Source organism: Periplaneta americana, chromosome 16 (assembly GCF_040183065.1).
Source record: "Periplaneta americana isolate PAMFEO1 chromosome 16, P.americana_PAMFEO1_priV1, whole genome shotgun sequence".
Taxonomy (NCBI): Eukaryota; Metazoa; Arthropoda; class Insecta; order Blattodea; family Blattidae; genus Periplaneta; species Periplaneta americana.
Window position 1 is genome coordinate 182,229,044 of NC_091132.1, and position 23,568 is coordinate 182,252,611.

The 23,568-nt window shown below is 35.7% G+C and overlaps 1 protein-coding gene across 2 annotated transcripts in view; it reads left to right on the top strand.

Moving 5' to 3' along the window:
- Positions 1–208: 208 nt before the first annotated feature.
- Positions 209–23,568, top strand: part of LOC138692178 (uncharacterized) — a 34,099-nt gene continuing 10,739 nt past the window's right edge. The window contains exons 1-8 of one of the 2 annotated variants that reach the window (XM_069815233.1): positions 209–465; positions 666–812; positions 4,410–5,179; positions 6,665–6,777; positions 10,988–11,241; positions 13,485–13,673; positions 18,625–18,765; positions 18,865–19,002. In XM_069815233.1, coding sequence (XP_069671334.1) covers positions 331–465; positions 666–812; positions 4,410–5,179; positions 6,665–6,777; positions 10,988–11,241; positions 13,485–13,673; positions 18,625–18,759 — 1,743 coding nt within the window. In that variant the 5' untranslated portion in view covers positions 209–330 and the 3' untranslated portion in view covers positions 18,760–18,765; positions 18,865–19,002. Of the gene's footprint in view, positions 466–665; positions 813–4,409; positions 5,180–6,664; positions 6,778–10,987; positions 11,242–13,484; positions 13,674–18,624; positions 18,766–18,864; positions 19,003–23,568 lie in introns of those variants that run through there. The other variant, XM_069815232.1, reaches the window with a different exon arrangement.

The window sequence follows — 23,568 nt, forward strand, 5'->3', positions numbered from 1 at the left end:
TATTTGAATGTTTAATCTGTTTCTTGACCGTATTTCTCTTTTGTGATCTTTCCTATTGCTGTATTGTATATTCACTATATTAAGTATGTATTATTTGCATTTCAAGGATTCATTAAATTTACTAGTATACCGGTACATTTACGTGCGCTATCCTGTGCGTTTGTATTCTGCGCATTATGATAACTGACGGTAGGTGGCAGCACGGGTGGGTGAACGTCGGACATTTTGGGAATCAAGCTGTTCATGTGTAATTTTGCAAGAATTGTCTTGCTTTACTTGTTACATCAGTAATTTGGAGGTTCTTTTCAAAATTGATATAAAGTGCATACAATGGATGATTTTGATTTGTATCATAAAAGGTGTCGCTTGTGTGCTTCTGAACATCGGCTAGGTCTGAATATGTTTGGCGTAGAAGGAGTAGCACTGGAATTGCAGTCTAAAATAAAGATGTATCTTTCAATTGATGTAAGTTTGTTACAGTGCCATTAACTGTATTTATCAAGTATGTTATTTATTTGTTTATTTTAGTATCATTCGTAGGAGATAAAATTAGGAACGTTTCGGAGCCATTTTTTTTTCGCAGATGGGAAAAATGTAATAATTGTGATAACTGGAAATTTTAATTTACTGTAGGCTTATTTATTTATTTGGTTTTGTACTTACAGGTATCTTCTGGCGATGAATTGCCAAAAAGAGTGTGCTATCAATGTTTATATCGCATTGAAACATTCCATAGTTTCAAGCAGTCTTGTATAGAATCGGAGCACACACTTAGAAATTGGCATCTGTTTTATGGAGGTTTTGCTGGGAGAGTAAGTATTACTGAGGCTGAGATTATCCTTCTCTCAACTTTTATAAGTTCTTACCATGCCGAACATTTTGTTATATTTTTAAATGCCTGGAGGACAGAAGGAAAAATCTTAAAAAGGAGAACATGTCCTCCAAAAGCCGGATGCCTGGTCACCCTGCTTGGATAGTATTTAACGTGGGCATAGTTTTGGGATTCTCATATGGTCCATTCTGTTAACATGGTTTATCAAGTTCTTTCTGTATGTTTTCTTATAGCCTATAATTTAAAGACAGTTTCGATATCTAGTTCTTTTTTTAATGCATTATTTCTTTTGTGGTCCCATTTGGTATAATCTGCAGTATGCCTCATAAATCTCTTTCTTGCTGTTAAACTTGTTTAATTCCTTTATTCCTAATTGTCCATGCTTCAAATCTGTGTGTTAATTGACAGTACGTTTTAGGGGTGTAAATTGTGACATTTAATACAAAATCCCCTAAATACACAGAATTTAATACAAAATCACGTAAATACACGGAAAATCACTAAAAAAATAAAATATGCGGCAGAAATGCTCCTAATATAACTAACGTTTACATTTTAAAGTGTAAATTCTGGAAAATGTTTTAATATAAACCAGTGATCGTCAGCACTCGCTGAAATGTGCAACAGGTATGCAGTGCCGTCCCATGTACACTGTCGTGCAGCAGGGAGAGATAGAGAGCATACCCGCTAGCAGCTACGCAGTGCACTATGGTGCGCTGCATTTTCAGCGAGTAAGAGATGCTAGCCCCAGCGTGCTCTGTGCTGATGACCCCTGATATAAACAAAATAATCTTAATACGTCGGAAATCCCAATTCACTTGTCAATTAACTTCATGTAATATAGATTCTTAGTTCAGCAAACTACTCTTCTGTAGTTTTCAGTTGATGAACTTGTACTTTAATACAACCATACATTTTACAAAGTACATGAAATAGCTGCAGCTCCGTCTTTATGAATTCTGTTGTTATTTTTTTAGTTATAAATTCTGAGTTATTTTTCATATTATAGCTATACTTATTAATAGCATTTATTTTTATGAATGATTTCTCATGTAGGCCTACTGCTCAACGCAGTGAACAACTAGGGCTATACTGGAGGCATTTTTAACTGTGCCAAATTCCATCATGGATACTGGGACAGTTTACGTTGAATTACTGTAAACCAATTACAGTGTTGCAGCTACCAGTCCTAAAGCACTACATTGCTCTGTTAAACAGACTCTCGTCCAAAAATCGTCTGCATTTGTTTTTAACATAAGTGATAGTTTGTTTCCAATGTTCCATTGAAATTTGGTGGAATGCTTTGGGTATCATTTCTTTTAAAGTAGTTGCAGGTAATCTCAGTTGTCTTCAGATCTGTCTATGAACCGCTCTTGACATGCCTGTATTGAATCTGTCTTCCAATACACTAGAATAATAACACACACTCTTCTAGAGTATACCGATTCATTTCAACTGCACTACTTGTCTTTCTACGAACTGAACTGTATTGAGTCTGTTTTCCAATACACTCGAATTACAAATGAACACAATCAACAATCAATGATTACACACGCAACACAACGATCACAAATAAGCCAGCAGACAAGTTGCACCACACAACAGTGATCAATATCTTCATTAGTATTGGAATTATTAAAATAAATTCTGGGTTCGGTAGCGAGTGGAACACACTGTACAGTACGTTGTGGGTACAGTGCACTCTCGTTAATCCGAACTCCAAGGGACTGAAAAAGAGTCAGTTCGGTTTAACGAAGTTTAACCTAACTAGGTTTTGATAAAAATAGGTCTCTATCATCTAAAACGACAAAATAAGTCTGTTCAGTTGATTTCTATCACTGTGGGTAGTTGTTTCATAAACACGGTGCAGTGTAGCCTATCAATAAATGCTTACAGAATATTATTTCTTCCATTTTTTTAATGGTTAATGAACTTTTCTAGAAATCATACTGCCGGTACCTACAGTAAATATTCTATTGATCGTCATTTCAACAATGCAATTCAGTGACTGTATTCCTACTTACTGAATAAGTTCAAAGTACATTTTAAAAGTACTGTAACAGACTGAAGTTTCAGTCAGAATTAAGGTGTTTCAAGCTATGGAATTTGCACAAAGAATAATGAATACTTATGGCAGATAGCTAATGTAAAGATTATTTTCTTATTGTTAAAAAATCAATAATTTCTGTATGACTACTACTGCCATCAACATGACTGTACGTTCTGAAGCAACCACGTCCAGAGCTGCTGTGTAGACTGTAATAGGATCTCACATCACCAGTCAAAGTCTAAGACAACAAGACTTTATTTATACTGTATTACTGCTTTATAACTACCTTCGCGAGGGGTGACTTTGTGCCATTCGCGAAAAACGTATGGAAGTATTCTTTAAGACCGTGACAAGGTTTTAAAGTCTACTTCCTTACGTTTAGTAGTCTTTAAAACCTTATGACGGTTTTAAAGACTACTTTCTTTACGTTTTTTTATGAAATGCGCGAATGGCACAAAGTCACCCTCCTGGCACAAAGTCACCCCGCGTGACAGTATAATAATTGAAATACATATTATATTCATTAAATAAATATCAATACGACTAAGCTTTGAAAGCCCCAAAGGACGAAATGTTCTTGTACACTATACAGTATGTTCGGTTTAGCCAAAGAATAACTTAATGGAATATGCACTGAGGAGACAAAAAATTTCAGTTTGTAACACAGTTTATCCAAAATTCGGTTTAAGCGATCGATTTTTCTCTCTTAATTCAGCTGGGATGAAATAGTTTGTTTGATTTAACCGAGTGTTCTGATTTCAGATTAATGAGGATCTACTGTAATTACCATAAAACAGGGTGGCTTGATACACTTGAGGGTGACTTGATACGTTTTGTAGGTTGATGTTTCGAAACGAAACATCAACCTACAAAGCGTATCAAGTCTCTCAGCATATAAAACGGGGAGCTTAGACACGCTGGGGGAACTTTATACATTTTGTAGGTTGATGTTTCGGTTCCAAAACATGAACTTACAAAACGTATCAAGTCCCCCCAGGTGTATCAAGTCACCCTGTTTCACGGTGTAGAGATTAAAAGAAAAAGTGTCTGTAGTTTTTTTAAATAAATGTGTCAGAAATCTGTTGTGCTGATATCAAATTGTATAGTTTAATTAATAAGGAAGTTATGTTGGATTCTCAGAGAATTAGTGAGGAAAGAAATTACATTTTTGAAGTAGATGTGGGATTGTATTCTTGACATAATTAGGAACATTAAATCCAGATGTTTGAGATGGGCAGGGCATGTAGCACGTATGGTCGAATCCAGAAATGCATATAGAGAGTTAGTTGGGAGGCCGGGGGCAAAAAGACCTTTGGGGAGGCCGAGACGCAAATGGGAAGATAATATTAAACTGGATTTGAGTGAGGTGGGATATGATGATAGAGACTGGATTAATCTTGCTCAGGATAGGGACCAATGGCGGACTTATGTGAGGGGGGGCAACGAACCTCTGGGTTACTTAAAAGCCAGTAAGTAAGTAGTAGATGTGGGAATGGATATTCATATATATATATTATTTTTTTACAGAATGCATCTGAGACAACAGAGGAGTTTGTTTCTGTTAATGAATCGGAAACTCTAACAGTTCTTTCAAGCAGTGAACAAGAAAAGATGAATTCCAATGACAACACTAGAATTTCTCCAAGTGTATCTGTCGAATCTGTAGCACAGCCAACTACAAGTTCTCTTTCAAAAATGGCAGAGACTGTTATCAATAAACAGAGCAAACATGCTAAGGTGCATTCTAAAATAAATACGGTAAAAACCTCTGTTCAGAAGAAACAGTTACCAAATTCAAGTGGGAAAGTAGACATTGTGGCTGTCAAGAGTGGGAGGAATGTTGTGCGAATATCAGGTGATGATCAGGAGAGAGACCCTAAGGATGCAGCTCTCAGTGGTGATAACAGTGAGGTGTCACGTATTCTGCTGAACATGTCTGGTGTAGGCACAATCTCAGTAACAAAATTTGAAGGTACAGGAACACGAGACAAAAATGCTTCAAGCAGCAAAACCGATAAAAGTGCAATGGAGGAAGGGGAAGTTGAAAAGCAGCAGACTGAGTATTTGGTTTGTTCAGATGATGAAGAGAGTGACGGTTTTTCTGGATTTGACTTTGATGACACAAATGCTGTTTCGACTGAGGAATATGTAAAAGATGAATCAATGGTACTTGGTGAATTGGTCCCGAGTGAGTGCATCAAGTTTGAACATCTGGAAGTTGATGGGAATGGTAGTGTTCACGTAGTACAGGACAAGTCTTCAAAAGTAGAAGGATCAGAAGAGAAAGATCCATTAAGGTGAGTGCAGGCAATTGGAATCTTAGAGTATGTTGAATTGATGACCAATTTGATTTTAGAAGCGTGGTTGCCATTTTGCTGCTCATTGTAGGTCATACAAATGTAAGACTTGGTGAGATAGCTGCAGAGTATCATGCAAGCTGACATTGACGAGACAAGGTTTTCGATCCCAAAGACTGACAATTATTCTTCATTTTTCTTCTTCATCTTCTTCACTTATCATTTTTATAGTAGGAGTTTGACCAAAAAATACAAATACAAATTTGCTTTCCCACAGTTCTCTGTCTACACGTCATCTTCCCAGGGTCCATGTTTTTGCATACTACCTACATTGTACCTCATCCATCCATTTCATAATTGTCTTTGGCAGTCTATTGGACATTCTTCTGACATGTCTATCCACTTACTAATCTTTATTGTTCAATCTTTTGAAGAATATTTACTTTTACATCCGTGATTATTTCTTTTATAACTTCGAGTATAGGCTTTCACTGCTGGCATCAATGGAGTGAGTTTTTTCTGGACTAAGGCCCAGTCATATGAACACGAAATAAAGTTCTGTTAAAATTAATTTCATGGTTACTCGAGAAATGGGTTGTATGAACTTGGGTTATGATTGGGTGACAGAGGTAATGACTGTGGTTTATTGAATAACACTTTCAAATTCAGAGCATATTTAATGTGTGCCAGAAATTGCCGACAAATTTTGCGTAAAGCTCTTTGTCAGGAATAGAGTTCTTTTATATAATTACGTCATAAATCTGTGACATAGGCTTTCTAACTGTACTTCCCTCCCTTAATGAAGCTATGCTAAAGGTTTTATTGCCCTTTCTAATTCATTATCCTCAGTCTGCTTTGAACCCTATGAACCTCGACTCTGAACAGCATGGTATTAACTAGACCACTGATTATGAAACCCAGAATATGAACTGAAGCGCCTATAGTGTGATGTCAGGAGCCTTTCTAATGACATTCTCTTCCATACTTGCAATTAAGTGTATATTAGAATTACATACTTTACAGTGAACAAGTGAGCTGAGTCGAAGATAAAGTTATCCTTAGACTCACTGCTTTTTTTCTTTGAAAGATTCTTGGTTATCACTGGTACCTGGTGTGTGTCACTGCTCACCATTAGAGAGCATAGCCTACCTTCACACTGCACCAAAAATAATGACACATTCACGGAGTTTTTCTTGTAACTCTGTTGGCTGGATTGATCAACTCCATTTTCGTGTTGTTATGGAATGTTAAAAACCACGATAGTTTATTTTGGTAGGTAAAAATTATTTTGGCACATTGGTGGATGAGGATATTAGGTAGTCTTGATTTTTGTGGGTAAGTTACAATGCAGTAGTGGATATGTTGTGGAGAACACGACTTAAATTAGCTTCTTGTATATAGGAGTTGAATAAGATCATGAAATTTACTTATAATGAAGTTAACATTTTTTCCTCTCCATTTTTGTTCCCTTTGCTTTTCTTGTAGATATATGATGGTTACTATGGATGATTCAGGATCTACCCGCTATGCTTGCATCAAGTGCAACAAAACTTTTGCCCAGAAGAGTTATGTTAAGGAGCACATGAAAATACACACAGGTGAGGCCAGTTATAAATCCTGTTTATACACACATGTAAACATGTATATGTGGATTCTATGTAAGTCCATCAGGTGTTGAGTGATCCGTGATGATTCTGTGAGGGGATATTCACAGCAGATTTTTTTGGTAGTGTGCACCAGTCCCCTCTTAACACTTATATAGCCTATATCTAAATGTAACACAACACAAACATCTAGTATAACACTGTTTAATTCATATATTTTTGTACCAGTAGGTCAGAGTAAGGGAGAGATCTTAGTTATGAGTCTCCAGGAAGGTAACTATTAGATTAAGTGCTTCATGTATGGATAATTTCTCCAAAGAATGTATTTCTCATTTCCCTTCCTTCTGAATTTATTGTGTAAAACTAGTGTCATTCGCTCATTTTATATAGGTCTGTGTTGTAATTGTAGGGTCAAGACTGTGTTAGGTGTATCATAGTCATTGTCATAATGTTTGCGTAAATATTGGACTAAACTAGTAATTCTTAAGCTGAGTGGCACGGTCATAAGAAAGCGTAAGTAAATTCCAACCTAAAATATCTTTATATAAAATATATAGGTACCGGTACTTGAAATTAATTATGTTACCTGATACTAAATTTATTAATTACACTTAAATTAAGTGGCTTGAAGAACTGAGTTGCAAGCGTTTTGCTTATTGTTACGGAATTGCTAAGTTAAATGGGTTGGTCATTTGATTCTATTGGGAAATAATGATATTAAATTGATCAAAACAAATACCGAATGATTATGTTAATTGACAAACAATTTTGAACATATATTACTCGATTAAGGGCGGTTTTATAAATATGGTTAATCTAAAGATTATGTTAAACCTAAGTTAAACCTAACCATGAGTTTAACTCAACGTGCCATGTTACAGAGTCTCGGTTAAGTTAAACCATAGTGGAATATGATTGATATTACTGCTAGGAAAGAAAAGAAGTACATCGCAACTGTTTAATTATATTATTGATTTAACATAGACGACGCTCGTGGAGAATCTTCATTAAGGAACATCTTTGTTCTTTGATATCAGAGAGAGTATCATAAAAAAACCTAAAGAGGACCAATACCGTGTACTTCAGTATGTTTGTCAGACTTAACCTCAAATAGTTTTTTAACGCTGGCTACCAGCTTTATACTCCCAAACACAATGCAACCAAACTAAACCTTGTATGACCATCTGCGACATAAGTCCATACAGAATCAACTGAGTAATGAAGTAATAATATTAGAGTGCGTATTTCGTGTGTTGTCTAGAATGTTTATGAAACAGAATTCAGTCAAACAATAAAATTATTTTTACGAGTCTAGTAAAATTAAGTAATATTATTAGTGTGTTTATAAATCAGCTTCATAGTAAATCTTACCAGGAGATTGTCTGCCACACACTGTACAATGGTTAATAGGTTTATAGTAGATTTACGGACACCTCAAAAATCTTCCATTGTTTTCAGTATGTCTACTACCAGAGGAAAAACAGCGCAGCACAACTAGTAACTGATGCAGAGATTCAACAGAATGTTTTCAAAAATAGAAAATAAATCATTTATCTTTTCAAATAATCTTCAAATTCAAACCCTAAAACACATATTTTTGCATTTTCTCATTTTTCTGTTGCATGTTGTATCCGAGTTTCAATTTTTCGAAACAAGGTTAGGACTATAAGCCTAATTCTGAAGGTTAGGACTGTCTGCTTCGAAAACCTCAATCTGTTTTAAAACTTATGTTCATTTATGTATATTTCAAAGTGGTGCACTGTATTTCGAAAAATTCTTGGCCGCCGTGGTCGTTCAGTAATATTGATCACTCACATATCATCACTCATAAGTTCTTGGAAAACATCTGCAATATCCATGTGTATTGTGGGAACCACTATCTTGCATTGTTGAGCTTTGAACTGCAGTTTAAACAGCAGAGAACTGCCGATCAAGTTAAACTCAAGTTAACTTAAGATTAACTGATAGTTAAGGTTTATAATACGAAGCAGAACGAAAAACTTCAGTTTAAACTGAACGTAAGGTTTAAACGGCATTTATAATACCAGCCCTAAGTTCCGCGTCGTGGCGTCATGATCTAAGACATCTTGCCTAGGACTCGCGTTACGGAATGCATGCTGGTTCGAGTCCTCATGGGGGAAGAAATTTTCTCATGAAATTTCGGCCAGTGTATGGGACCGGTACCCATCCAGCATTGTGATACACTTGCGGAGCTACGATAGGTAGCGAAATCCAGTTGCGAAAGCCAGCTATAACGGCTGGGGGATCATCATGCTAACCACACAATACCTCCATTCTGGTTGGATAATCGTCCCCTCTGCTTCGGCATGTGAACGTGATGCACCAGTCAGCTGATTGGTCTGGACCCTTCAAGGGCTGTGACGCCATGGATTATTACTCGATTAAACTATATATGCCGAATGCATGGGAGATGCTTGAGTATATTTATGTGTGTTCTTATTCGCCGATCTGAGAGATGGGACAGGAAGTAGTGTGTACTTTAGTTCTAAGATAAATGGAACACTGGACTGAATTAACTCTGTACCTGAGGGACAATAAATATTATGCATTCACATTATTTGCATTGTACCTTAATTATGTCAAACAGTTTTCACTCCTTTCTCAGCAAAATCAACCTCACCAGCTGTGTCCATCTAACTATTGGTAACATCAAATACAGTTGTGTTGACTCAGTTGAATCTTAGTCCGAGACAAACATGTGTTCTTCAAATCGTCACTGCCGACACCTATATTTATTACTATGCTTATTCCATTATAGTATCTCTTCACCAGTATTAATTTATTTCACGTATTTTTTTTGTAATGCTGCTTATAGCATTGTATGTCATACCTTTGAGCACTCTTATACTACCACTGCCAATATTATTTGCTGATGTTTTTTGTTTCACAATGTTCCAAAACAAGTTGATGAGACTCAGGTCACGATGGACGTAAGCGTATCACTGTGAAACCATGTTCGTGTAATATTCTGTATACGGTAGTGGCAGTTTATGTAGTCTTAATATTTTTAGAAGTTCTCTCTTTGTTAAATTAGATTCGAAATATATGGATGGCTCAGAAGCCAATCAGTGTAAATCATCAAACAGAGAAAGTGAGGGTTTATTAGATTGTTTATTCCAAAATCCCATTAAGATTTAAACGTTAACTAATCAATTATACATGTGTGACAGTAACTAAAGCAACTTAATACATACTTACAAAAGTACCTACTAATAAATGTAACTGTTAGAGATGAAAACATAAAAAAATATTGACTTACTGTTTTTGTCCACTGAACTTTTTTTCAAACATATTTCTGGCAAGTCAAATTCCAGGTTGTCTAATCACAATAGCAGTCAATATCATCAGTGTGATCGTTAACTCTTCTCTGTTGGATCTCTGCAGAAGTTTGGGTAGCCCAAGTTGTGGGTATATTGCTGTTCAAACTGGTAAAGAACTATAGTAAAGATGATACATAAGTGATATGTATAGCATGTCCTGTATTTCACAGGCCTAACTGCAGTGTATAGCGGTTGTTCAGATGTGAAGAGAGTTTTGCAAGTTTTTCCTATCTTGCTTGTTTTGTCATGTTGATCACGTGAAGCTTTTCTTCTGCAATGCAAGTTTGAAGAATATCTTTAGGTATGAGGTTTACTTTTGCAGTATATTAACCATTAAATTTCATCAAATTTACGGATGTCTCTCAGTAGTGACCTAACTAAGTGTGAAAGCCTTTCTCAGAGGGTTCACTACAACACTTATAGAGCCTAGAATCACTAATGTGAATAACTTCTTGAATACTTCTTTGATGACTCATCTGTATGGTGATGTGAAGATACACTAATTGTTCTGGAAGATTTACAGCTATAAGGGTTGCTCATGTGCTTTTTCGTTTTGTAATTGGCAATTGTAGTTGGATAGAGTTATACCGTGTACTGCTATAACATTGCTAGGTAACAATATTAGATATTAGCTGTAAGCTGAGACCACAAGTTTTGCCACGTTATTTGAAAGAAAGTATGAGATGAAGAAGATTGAGAATTATTGGATTGTATTGCATTAGAAATATGAGGAAGTTATAATTACTGGTTGCTAATGTTAATATTAATAATGGTTTATTTAACCTGACGCAGTTAAGGCCATACGGCCTTCTCTAACACTCAACCATATTCTGTTTTAACTTTGAAAATTTTTGTTGGTGCAGGTGAAAAACCGTTCATGTGCATGGATTGTGGACGCAGCTTTCGAAACAACTATATGCTTAAGGTGCACTTCAGGTTGCACACTGGTGAAAAGAACTTCAAGTGTGAAGAGTGTGGAGCCCTCTTTACAGAACGTGGTGCACTTGTATCTCACTCAAGGACACACTCAGGCATAAAACCTTTCGTCTGCAAGTTCTGCGACCGCAAGTTTGCCCAGAATCCAGCTCTCAAACGTCATTTACGCATACACACCAAGGTAGATTCAAATTTGTTATTATGAGAGAGCATCCATACTAGAAGGAGGGGAGAAAAAAAATACATATATTCACTTGAATATACAAAATGTCATTTGTATATAGCTAAAGATAAGTAATATTAGAATCTGTAAGGAAATATTTAGTAGTGATAACGAATTGAGCCCAGGGTCTGGTGCCGGTAGTACCCAACATTTGCTCTTAATGGGTTGAGGGAAAACTCTGGAAAAAAACAAAACAAAGCAACTTGTCCCAACCAGAGTTTGATCCCAAGCCCACTAGTTTCACAGTCAGGCGTGTTAACCACTACTCCAAAGCAGTCTAAAGTCAAGTTCATTCATTGTCTAAAAAACAAATTCTTTGAAAGTATAAAAAAAATAAGGAATAAAGAGAAAATGATAGCAGGAATTTAGCATATGAACAACTTATCAGTTTAGTTAAAAAAAGTGTATGGTGGAAAAATACCTGAGTAAGTTGATCAATGCTAAAGAAAAAGCTTTAGATGTGGTGGCTGTAAGGATTGGTGAGTCCTATAGATAATTTTTCTGTCAATAATGATGGTTGGATCAATTTCAGACATATCTAGTGGAGAACAGGTATTGCCTATGAAACTGAAAATATATTAAAGACCAAACACCCTAGAAAATTCACTGTTGCTATGTTTCATTTATGTCAGAAATTTGAATATTAGCCATCTTCAGTAGAAAGTGCAGTGCAAAATATGTTGTTGTTTAGTCAACAGTCCGAAGACAGATCTGAACCTCACAAGTGATACCAACATGGCACCACTTATGAGGCAACTAGGTCAGGAGATAATGGGGTAGTGTGGCTAGTTTCTTTCCCCCACTATTGCATACTTCTTTGATTAGCTACATATTACACTATTCAGACTTGAGATGTATACAAACAATTGTTCTTCCTGTGACACATATCATCAAGTGAGATGTACTGCCTGATAATAGATGCACATATTAGCCAGAACCTCAATTAGAGGTGTGCAAAATATGATTGTCCACAAATTTTTTGATATCTATACAAAGTTTCTTAAATTTGTACAGTCGTTTCAAAAGTTATTGGATGTAAGGAAAGCATAATAAGTCCTGAAAGTTCTGTTGTGTTTTCTCAGTAGGTATGCGATAGAAAAGAATTACTTTGATGCTGCAGAAATCTGTTTTAAGATTTTGTTGAAAATAATGCATTTTCAGCACCTTTGACAGAAAATACGGTTTTAGTGTGCTTATTCCGAAAGCGAATTTTATAGTAAATTATTGCAATCTCACGAAATGACCTATTTACTGGAAACTTGTTCTGATTAGCCTTATAGTTTAAATAATAGGTGAAATAAGAATGATACCTGTACTTTCATACTTTCACTTCCCTCTTGACATCAACACCAAAACTATTATCTTATATTTTAGTAAGAGGAAAACTGAGAGGCTTTTAAAGATATAACTGACGAGACTGACTTAAAAATTGTGATGAACCTATACCCTCAGATTGGGACTCTGTGATGAAAGCGTAAGGTGTAAGCTTTGTGGGCTAGAAGAAGAAACTGCCTGTCATGTAATTGATGAAGATGTTATAAGTCTTAGGTGCTTGGTACCATAAATTCATAACAGAAAATATCACGAAAAGAAATTATGGAAGTTGCCACCTTTGTCATTTTTGTTGCCCTGGTGTTTTCCATGCATTGCTGTAGACTCAGCTTGTGTAAACTCAATCCTGGTGAAGAGAAATGGTTTTAGGTGGAAAAAATTCTAGGTGCAGCTGCCGCTGTATGAAGAAACAGAGCTGTTGGCTCCTTATAGCTAGTAATTTATTGTAATCAGTGAATAAAAACAAAATTGTTTGTCCAGTTTCGTTGTTGTTGCAGGTCTTAATTCTTAGTATCAGATGTCATCACAATAATATGGCTTTTATGAGAGAGTAGAAAAATGTTGATTAAAAAATCTTACTGATCTGCGGAATTTTATGTAATGTTAGCTGGTAACACATACTTCTGTAACATGCACATATTGAAAATGGGTAATAGTTAAGGCAAATGACTTTGTTTTCATGTGCTTAGCATTGGAAATCAATTAAGCAGCTTTTGTAACTCCTTATAGTTTTATGACTATTTAATTCTGTTATTTTTATGTTAAAAATGTAGGCACAATAGACTTATATGCCTAAGGCTAACTTACTTAAGTAACCTATAGTTTGTTTCTATTATATTTTATTTTATAATCTTATTATATTTTTACAGGAAAAACCTTACAATTGTGAGCACTGTGATTCAAGCTTTGCAGATCGTGGTACTTGGAGAAATCATGTGCGCACTCATACAGGAGAGCGGCCATATGACTGCACTCTATGTGGTAAAAGCTTTGTACAGCGCACCAACCTGCAAGCACACATCAAAACTCATACTGATGAGCGACCATTCCTGTGTCAGGTAAATAGCAAATCCAGAAGTGTTTAATTTACAATAGTCTGTTTGTATCTCTAAATTTTTCTACATCCTCCTCAAATTAAGGAAAATACAAGAGCCACAGTACATTATAAACTCTTTTAATGGTATATTCTGTTTGCATTCAGTGCTTGAAGCTTTGAGATCGAAACAAAAGCAATTAAGATTGCCCTATAAGATGAGTCTTATAATATTAAGCGTACTGAATAACTACCTTTACTGAAGCAGTAATTGTGTCAAGAGCCGAAAGCAGATTATTTTTTAAATCAGGATTGTAACTTTCAGAAGTGGAACAAGTCAAAAGTTACACAGAAATATACAATACGTAGCAAGCACATTAATTCAATTTACAAACTTAAACAATTTATTAATTGAATAGAAGGTATGAGTATGCAGAGATTTTGTTAATTCTGTTCTGAACCTTTCCTCTTGGCCCTTCAAAGCTTTACTAGGAGTAGGCATTGCATTGAAGACCGTAATACTTGAATAACAGTTGAGACTGACAGAGAGTAGATGAGATCTGATTTGTGTCTTGTATTAAAAGTATGAATGTTTTGTTTAGTACTAAATGCATCTTGGTTTTTAATATAAAACGTCATCAGGGAAAGATAAGATCATTATTTCTAAATTTTGGAAAATAGTTTTTAAACGATGTTCTTTTATGCACACCTGTCTTTATCCTGATAGCCTTCTTTTGTAAAACAGAAATATGTTTAACTTCAGCTAGTTGACCCAGAATATATTCAAACCATAATATTTCTGTCTGAATAAATTTTTTTGAACTGGAGGTGTAGTTATATAATTACTAGAGCTGAACAACAATCGAGAAAGCAAGATTAACAGTGCCCATAAAGCTGAAAACCCGCACAACAGTATTGCCTACGTCGTTGACTGCTTGTGGGTGAATCAAGCGGACTTCAAGACATTGAGAGTGATCAACTCTCGAACGTCAAGCAGCCTTGAATCGTTACAATTGTTTATATCAGACTGAACTTTTATCTGTTTTGGCAACTGTTATATATGTATAAACAATCGAGTAGCCTATTTGAAACACCATCTCTACCTTTCAGTGTATAATAATCAGTTCCCTAATCTTTATTTAACTTATAGGCTCTTATTAAAAGGCTAGGAATTTTTTTTCGTATGTTTGAGATCAAGTGTGCAATCTTAAGTAAAAAAAATATTAACACTTTATTTAATGTTATGCTTTATGTTTTTTAGGAATGTAAATTTATTTGAGATATTTTTCTGCTTAGGTATATAACCATAGGTAATAGAATCAGAACATTTTGATAACTATGATACTGTTTTGTTTTGTATTTTTGTATCAATTAAATGTCTCTAATGCTATTTATTTCAATGATGTATATTATTCAAAGTTACGAAATCTTTCCATGCCGACCAAATGCTATTTCGAGAATGATGAGCAAGACTCGAAGTGCACGGGAGTTATGAGACGAGACTCAAAAGACAAGTGCAAAGAACACAATGAGCAATAGCGGAAGTTAGTTTTATTCGTCTCTAGTAATTACATTTCTTTTCCGTGTGCAACAAAATATAATTCCTTAGTATCCAAGGAAAAGTGCATTTGCATTCTTTCGATTACTCACAGAGCATGACTGTTTGTCAAAACACTTGAACAAAATTGGAATTACTTCTTCACCACTTTGTCCATTGTGCATTCTTTAGGAAGAGATGGATTAGAATCATCTTCATTGATGTCCAGCTCTTTCCTCTGAACCTACTGTGTGAGAGAAATATTGCAGAGGAAGAGAGTTAATGGCTTTATTGCCAAGAACTCTGAATTAGTTAACAACAACATTTCTTTGACAAACCATTTTGTAGACACAGTATTGTATTTTGACCACCAATACAGGCAGGCAGTAATGCATTTGTCTTTTGATGTGGAGCTGTGCTCATGCATGGGTTCAATTTTTGCTAGGACTGATTACCTGGTTGGTCTTTGTAAGGTTTTCTCCAATTGTAAGATGAATGATAGGTAATCCCATGGTGAATCCTCAGCCTCATATTGCCAAATACCATCTCGTTATCACCAATCCCATTGGTGCTAAATAATTCAGTAATTGATATAGCATCATTAAGTACCGGTAATGACTAAAATAATGTACTGTATTTCATCTTTTATAATCATGATCTTTTGTATAAAAAAATAACTAACAAGAAGTTATAGAGCTTTTCATTTTGTATATTTTTTTTTTAATAAAGGCCTTTTGATATTTAAATTATACTAGTGGCTTGTGCAGCGAATGCTGCGAACTAAGTTCATTAGACTTTGAAATAAAAATTTTTCAGATTTATTTTTAATGAAGAATGCCAGACATTTTGAAAGTTATTTGCTTCCATAATAATGAAATATACTCCCTCTGAATGTTTTTTTTTTATCCCAAATAATTTTTCTTGAACCTATCCACCTTCAGTTTTTGAGTTTCAATGCGAAAATGCTAGTAACAATGTCAGGACAATCAGTGGGTTTTTCATGTGGAAGTAAAGCAATAGCTATTTCAAGTCATAGAGGGTAAAATTATTTTATCCTGCTAAGATATCTTGTTGTAGGCCTCTTATTTTATCAGTAAGTAATGTCTTTTGGTCTTTCCTTGGGAACTGTAATTTTTGCTCTCTCTCGAGCCAATACTGAAGGGAATGACGCTTATAAATATCTACACCACATTGCTATTAAGTATTATATACGGTGTATATATATATATATATATATATATATATATATATATATAAAATAGCCACCACTCGGTAAATTATGGAAATGAAGATCTAATTTAACATATTCTTTACAGCTACTTAAATAACCCCAAAACGTTTCACTTTCATATCATCAATATAGCATTAATATGTATAATCAATGAAAAATAGTCACATCATGGCATTAACTATAATAATATTTCATTTCTAATGGTAATAATGACATCAAACCACCTCAGATTTTGTAGATTTTAATATCCAATACACAGCTATACTCCGAAAATTACACACCGCAGAATCAGACCTGTAAATTCTTTTTAATAAGTCTAGAAGTTTTTTATAACCAATTGAATTTGGACCCTAAATATGTCAGCAATCTTGCAGGTCATGGCCTTCGTGTAATAGCCTATTGTTTATTGTAGTGTGTGTTTTGATTTATTCTGAAATGCAATTAGTTCTCAAAACTGACGAAAGATGGATTTTGGAAAAGAGGAAAATTATGTAGAAAAACTAATGCTTCACTGAAAGTTACTGTTTTTCTGAAAATCCTTAGATGCCAAGCTTCAAAATGACGGGTCATTCATTAAAATCCATTCAGCAATTTTCCCGTAATTTCCATTACCAGTTCAAATTATATATATAGATGTATACACGAGGATTGGGGCAAGGGCATGGCAACAATTTTTTTTTTTTTCGAAGGTAAGAGTTGGTATCACAAAATGTCATATGTCGCACGGAAGCTGTGCAGTCATAGTGTGTGTCCACAACACAAGATGGCTCTGTGCTTATTTGTAATAATACAGGGTGTAATGTTAAATCAGTTGTCAGTGTAGCATCGTGCAGGATGAGTGTAACCCATGTTGCACAATGCTCGTATATCAAAATAGCTGTTCTCCATGGGAGGAATGACAAAGAATGTCACAGAGAGTTGATAGAAGCTGTCGGGAATAATGCCCTTCCATGCCAAGAGGTGGGTAGCTACTTGAGGACCTTTAGAAGGGTATGTGTGCTGTAATGATTCTGGCACAGGAACCCTGAAATATTATGGCAATGATCATAATAAACATGGGAAGCAAAATGTTGGCATGTTGTTAAATGTCCGTACATTTCATCCATTCCTTGTCCTTTCATCTCTATATTTCACATTTTCCATCCACGCTCGAATTCTCACCAAAAAAAAAATAGTTGCCATGACTTATGCCCCAACCCTAGTACATATTGTAAATTTATTTCAACTCAACAATAGGATTTTATTCTTCCAACAATAATTCCTTTCTACAATTCACCTTAAACGCTCTCGTCAACAATAGGATTTTCACTCAACACAGTATTCGCTATAGCACTCCACTGACGGCAATGACAATTTACTTGGACTATTACGAACAACAATGAACTGTTAATCTTAACTAATATTTACAAAGCACTATTTACAAATCAGAACTATCAGTTCTCAGTTCACAGTTCTTCTAGCTCAGTCACTCGAGTTCACAGTATCTCGAACCACAGACCTTCAGAGACAGTTCACTGTACTCGAACTCAGGTCCCTCCAACTGTGATCCACTGCACTCGAACTCAGGTCCCTCCAACTGCGGTCCACTGCACTCGAACTCAGGCCTTCGGATGCTGACACAGTTACGGACGCACACTCGAGTCGAACTCCGGTACACAAGACTGGCTTGCTTGCTCTGGCTTACTCACTGACTGGCTGACTAATCAACTGAAAACTGCCTCGCGTTCACTTGCGCGCGTAATTTATACTCACATCACAGTTTCTGGAAAGTACGACTTCTCGAATTATCTGGCTATCTCCACTTCGGACGGACTTCTCTAGAAGATTCGGGAGGGTCCGTCCCCATTTACTCCGCAAATAGCAGCTGCGCGCGCACTCTCCCCTCGTCGCGTTGACGTAATACACCCCCTCTCTTCTCTCCGCCGCGCGCCATCCCTCAGTGCTCCGTGGAGCCGTGTTGGCTCACACGCGATCTGCTCTCTTGTGGGACGCTGGTCGTGAGTTTGAATCTCACGTCGCTGTCACAATATATACTCTCTCCCCCCTCCTTCCCCCCCGCCTCTCTCTCTCTCTCAGCATTACATTCTCTTTTTATAATTCGCATAATAAATGACCAAGGGCACACAATGTCTATTGTAAAATATTTATGTGTACAGTATATGTGGTATGATTGTTACATCTTTTGTTTATTTACTTATCTTTTTCCAGATGTGTGGATCTTCATTCCGTACAAAGGCTCACCTTGTGAAACATCTGTCAACAATACATAGGGATGTAATGAAATCAGTAGTCACATACATGAAAGATCCAAAAGTTGAATCACCTGCCCATCTAAAAGGCTGAGGTTATGTAAGCATTTCCTACAGGTTCTCTTATCAATAATCTCCAACAAATTTGCTGCTGATTTTTTTTTTTTTTATATTCAGCATAATACTTTGTTATTTGCAGTCTTCAATCTTCATTTCATAGAAGAGGACTCAGTATAACAACAAATGCCCAGATCCAAAGGTCTTCCTACTGCCTGCAGGACAGACAACCTCTTTATGCTGCCTAGAAAGCGATGTTAATTACTTCTCTGTCTGAAAGCACAACCTCATATATTTTCGAAGTTTTAATGGGAAATTTGCTGTTTTTTCTAAACACGACAAAGAAATGTGCTACATGAATCCATTGGAAAAGGCTGTTAGGAAAGAATATGATTTGTAGGCAGCACCAGCATGGACCATTAGCAATGAGGCATGATAAGGTGACAAAAAGGTTGTGTAACTTAACTGCAGCTGCGTCACCACTCACAACATAAGCCAGACATGGTGGTGGAAATAGTGGTTGGTTAATCAGTTACTGTACCTATGCTCCTTGTACTGTATAGTTATGGTGTCATTGCTGTGTTGTGTTTAAGTGGCATGTTACTAATGTCCTGTGACATACGTAATAATGTAGGCTATAATGGTCATAGACAAACACATTATGACTGAGCCAGTTGCTGGTAATTCAGGACTCAAACGTCATAAGGGGAAACCCTTGAAAGCGGTTTGTTACCTGATGTGATTGCTTCATAATGTAAGTACGTTCTTGTAAACATCCTGCATGCATTTGACACTTTGTGTTAGATTGTTAGTTTGAAATAATTATCTGTTATATCATGTCATCTGTCATTGCTCCACACATGTTGATGCTACCTCATTTTCCGGCTTGAACATAGAACCAATCAGTGATCGAAATGCAGAAGGATTTTACATTATGTTTGTTGACATGTGGAATCTTCTTGTATGAAATGAAGATTAGTAATGCTTTAAATTCCGTACTTTCCTGTCACTGAATACAGTCTTGTATTAGATGTTAATAAAATGTGCAACATATTTTATATTGTTATATAAATATTTCAATAGTAATGAAGATACTGATGTAATCATTATTTTTACATATTGCATCCTTAGGTATGAATGAAGTTTTCGTGAAATGTGCTATGTATATGTAGTGACACACAATATTTTTTTCACTCTTTTGAACAGATTTTCGAAGTCCTCATAACAATTTTTATATATTAGAGCCAATTTTAACAAAATTTAAGACAGATGCTTAGTTCTTAATGAAATAGCCATAGATGCAAATATATTATTTTAGGATTTTAATGATATGGGTAAAACTTTGAGTCGTTGTGATTTTGAGTTCTTCAATAATACAGAATCATGGAAGCAGAGTGGAGGCAGCATTACACAGTGTACCGACCCAAACTTGTGATTGACAAAACAGAATAGATATGCACACACATTCATATGAATCAAAGAGACACTCAAGAAAGCAGAATGAAAGCAGCATTACACAGTGCACCAACCCTCACATGGTTCGCTGCATGATCGGTAAAACAGAACAGTTATGCACACACATCACAACCCTGCACGTGCTTTGATTCTCTCACCAAAGATGACAGCAATCACATGCAATGAAGTTTGAGTTACATGAGCTTTAACCCTGTCTTGCCAGAACACTCCATACATTCATTCTTCTTGAGTTAATTGAGGAAAAGTCTTCCAAAAAATTAAGGCAATGTATTGGTCAGCATTAAATGTTTTATGGAAAAAAATATGGCTGATAATTCATCACATTTATCATACCTTAGGATCATGTAATGGACTTTAATGTACGAGTCTTGACTTTTCTGCTGGTCAGTACCGATTATTTTGACTATTAACTCGTCCATGGAAGTGGAACCACCATGCCTTGTCACTAAAAACCCTAATTGTGAGTCTAAAACACAGACTGAAGAAACCAGTTGTAAAAATGTATTTTACTCTGCAGGTCCCTGGAGTGTAACACTTGCACTTCAGTGTACGAATGAAGTTGCAGTAACTTTGTAGTCTGTTGTGCTGATCTATAACTGCCCATACTTGTTGGACTACTTTCGAGAAAAATTTTCGTGGCGACTTTTTTAATCTAGCTCCAATATCATGAAGCTCTTTCAGCTTTTAAAATATGTCTTTGATTTAATTTCTTGTCCTGTATTGTTTCTATAGTTTTTAATTTGTTTTACTAATTTACAAACTAGACTCCTATTAGGTGCCTCACCTCCAAGACACTGAGCTTTTGATTCGTTTTTTTTATAAAACTACTTACTTACTTACTGACTGGCTTTTAAGGAACCCGGAGGTTCATTGCCACCCTGACATAAGCCCGCCATTGGTCCCTATCCTGAGCAAGATTAATCCATTCTCTATCATCATATCCCACCTTCCTCAAATCCATTTTAATATTATCTTCCCATCTACGTCTCGGGCTCCCTAAAGGTCTTTTTCCCTCCGGCCTCCCAACTAACACTCTATATGCATTTCTGGATTCACCCATATGTGCTACATGCCATGCCCATCTCAAACGTCTGGATTTAATGTTCCTAATTATGTCAGGGGTTTATAAAACTACAACAAATAAAAATACTTTCTGTATTAAATCTCTGAACCGTGACTGAAACAGCACATACACGCATTGAAGTGAAATCTGAACACTATTTTTAATACATCTTGATTACACAACTTTTAACACTGTATCACTTCGGAATATGTATGATAAGAACTTTCTTGTGTTAAATATTTTAACGTACCTTGTTAACATGTTTCGACCTATTTTCGGTCATCTTCGGAACTTCGGAACCAGTTCCGAAGATGACCGAAAATAGGTCGAAACATGTTAACAAGGTACATTAAAATATTTAACACAAGAAAGTTCTTATCATACATATTCCGAACTATTTTTAAATGTGATAGTATTGCATTTGATTATTGCTGACCTTGAGCAGGCCTTCTGTGCGTTTTTTTTTTTTTAAAGCAAGACGTAAAGTGCTGCAGCAAGTCATTCTTTTATTACATTTGCTTCACCATCGCTGCAGCAGCGCTGTAGCAACCATGCAGCAAATCAAAACACCGCTTTACGAGTTTGCTGCACGATCCATCTTGGAGGAATGCATGTTTTGGTCTTTTGCAACGTTTATTATTGTTAAAATCGTCTAGTAATAATAATTCCATGTCATTATCATGGAAGTCGAAACTATTTAACGTGTTCGGTTTTTTTAGGGTTAAATTTATTACTGCAGTAATAGAAGCCAATATTAATTGTCCATCATTTTGCAGTCAGCTGACCTAATTGCGTTTTTTTTCGACCCTCATTTTGCTGCAGCAGAGAGACATGAAGCGCTTTACTGAAACACTTAAAAAAAATGCACTGCTTCTATTGATGCACACACTACCTGATGCTGCCACCACTCTGCGACTGAGAGAGGTATTGAACAAATAGATGGCTCTGTATTTTTGTTACATTTTGTATAGAAAATGAAGAGTCTGTGAATGAAAATGTGGGAATCTTAACTCTACATATGCTTCTGCATTAAGGAATTTACCATGTAATATCTCTGTTATCTGAATATCAGGAAAATCAAATTATTATTTTAAATACCAGTATCCAAAAAGACTAATACCTTAGTGGAGCATTGTTAATATCATGGGAAGCCTATTCCATGTTTCTTATTGCTGCGTACTATTATATTATACCTCTGATTTCAGTTATACTTTGACGAATAAATCTCCTTTCTCCTACACACATTGTTTCTTTTAATGTGAAGAACATATATGGGGCAATTTTATTTCTTTTATTTAGAAGGAAAGTAGAATTACTACTAATAACTCTGTCTTCGGAAACCCTAAATTAAATATTAATTCAGTTGGTGTATATAGTGTGGAATATTACATTTATGAGGGAATATTGAATTTTATGTAATTATGTAATAGAAGTAATTAGAACTTACTTGTCTTGTGACATTAGTCTTCTTTAATTAAAGTACTCTCCTTGAGATATAATACACGTCTTGTTTTGGCACATCACCCATTCCAAGAAACACTTTTCAAAGTCCTTCTCTATGAACTGTAATGTGTTTCTTGAATCTTGGCATCATCTTTCAATCTCCTCCTCTTCACTTCCACATTTATTCTTACGAACAAGAAGAATATGTACTATGTGAGATGTGGAAAGGGGAGTGAAGGAAATGCATGTCAAATGACTTATGTTTTCAAAAACTGCTAGAGAGAGATGGCTGTGTGCCATTCCTACTGAATATGTTAACATTGATGCAGCAAGTGATTGGCACATCACATATTTCACTCCCACCCCACTTAATTTCGGACCAAAGTGCACTGTTGTGACATTATATTCCCATCATTTGCAGAGACAAATTAAAAAAAAATGGAGGAAGTCCTTTGAACGGATTTAATTGATTTAACCCACCTTAATATCGTGTGTTGGTTTCTTCCTCACAATCACTATCATCCCTGTGTATGACGTGGAATTGTGACGATTTCCATAATAATTGGTTGTCTTTTGCCAATGGTTTGGATGCATTTCGTAAATCTGCTAAATCACTAATACTACACTTACAAGGGAATGTTCAACACTATAATGTTGCATAGGACCTTCAAATTTTGCACACTGATAGATCTTATTTGTGCAAAAAAAAAAATCGGAGTTTTGACCACATTAGATCTTGCGTAATAATAGAAACTGAGATTATTTTTGCTTTGGTCGCTGTGCATAGACGGCATTCTTCAAAAAACCTCAGATAAAAGAATCTGGTGGTATCAGGTCAGGAGAATTTGGAGACTGTGTAATTAG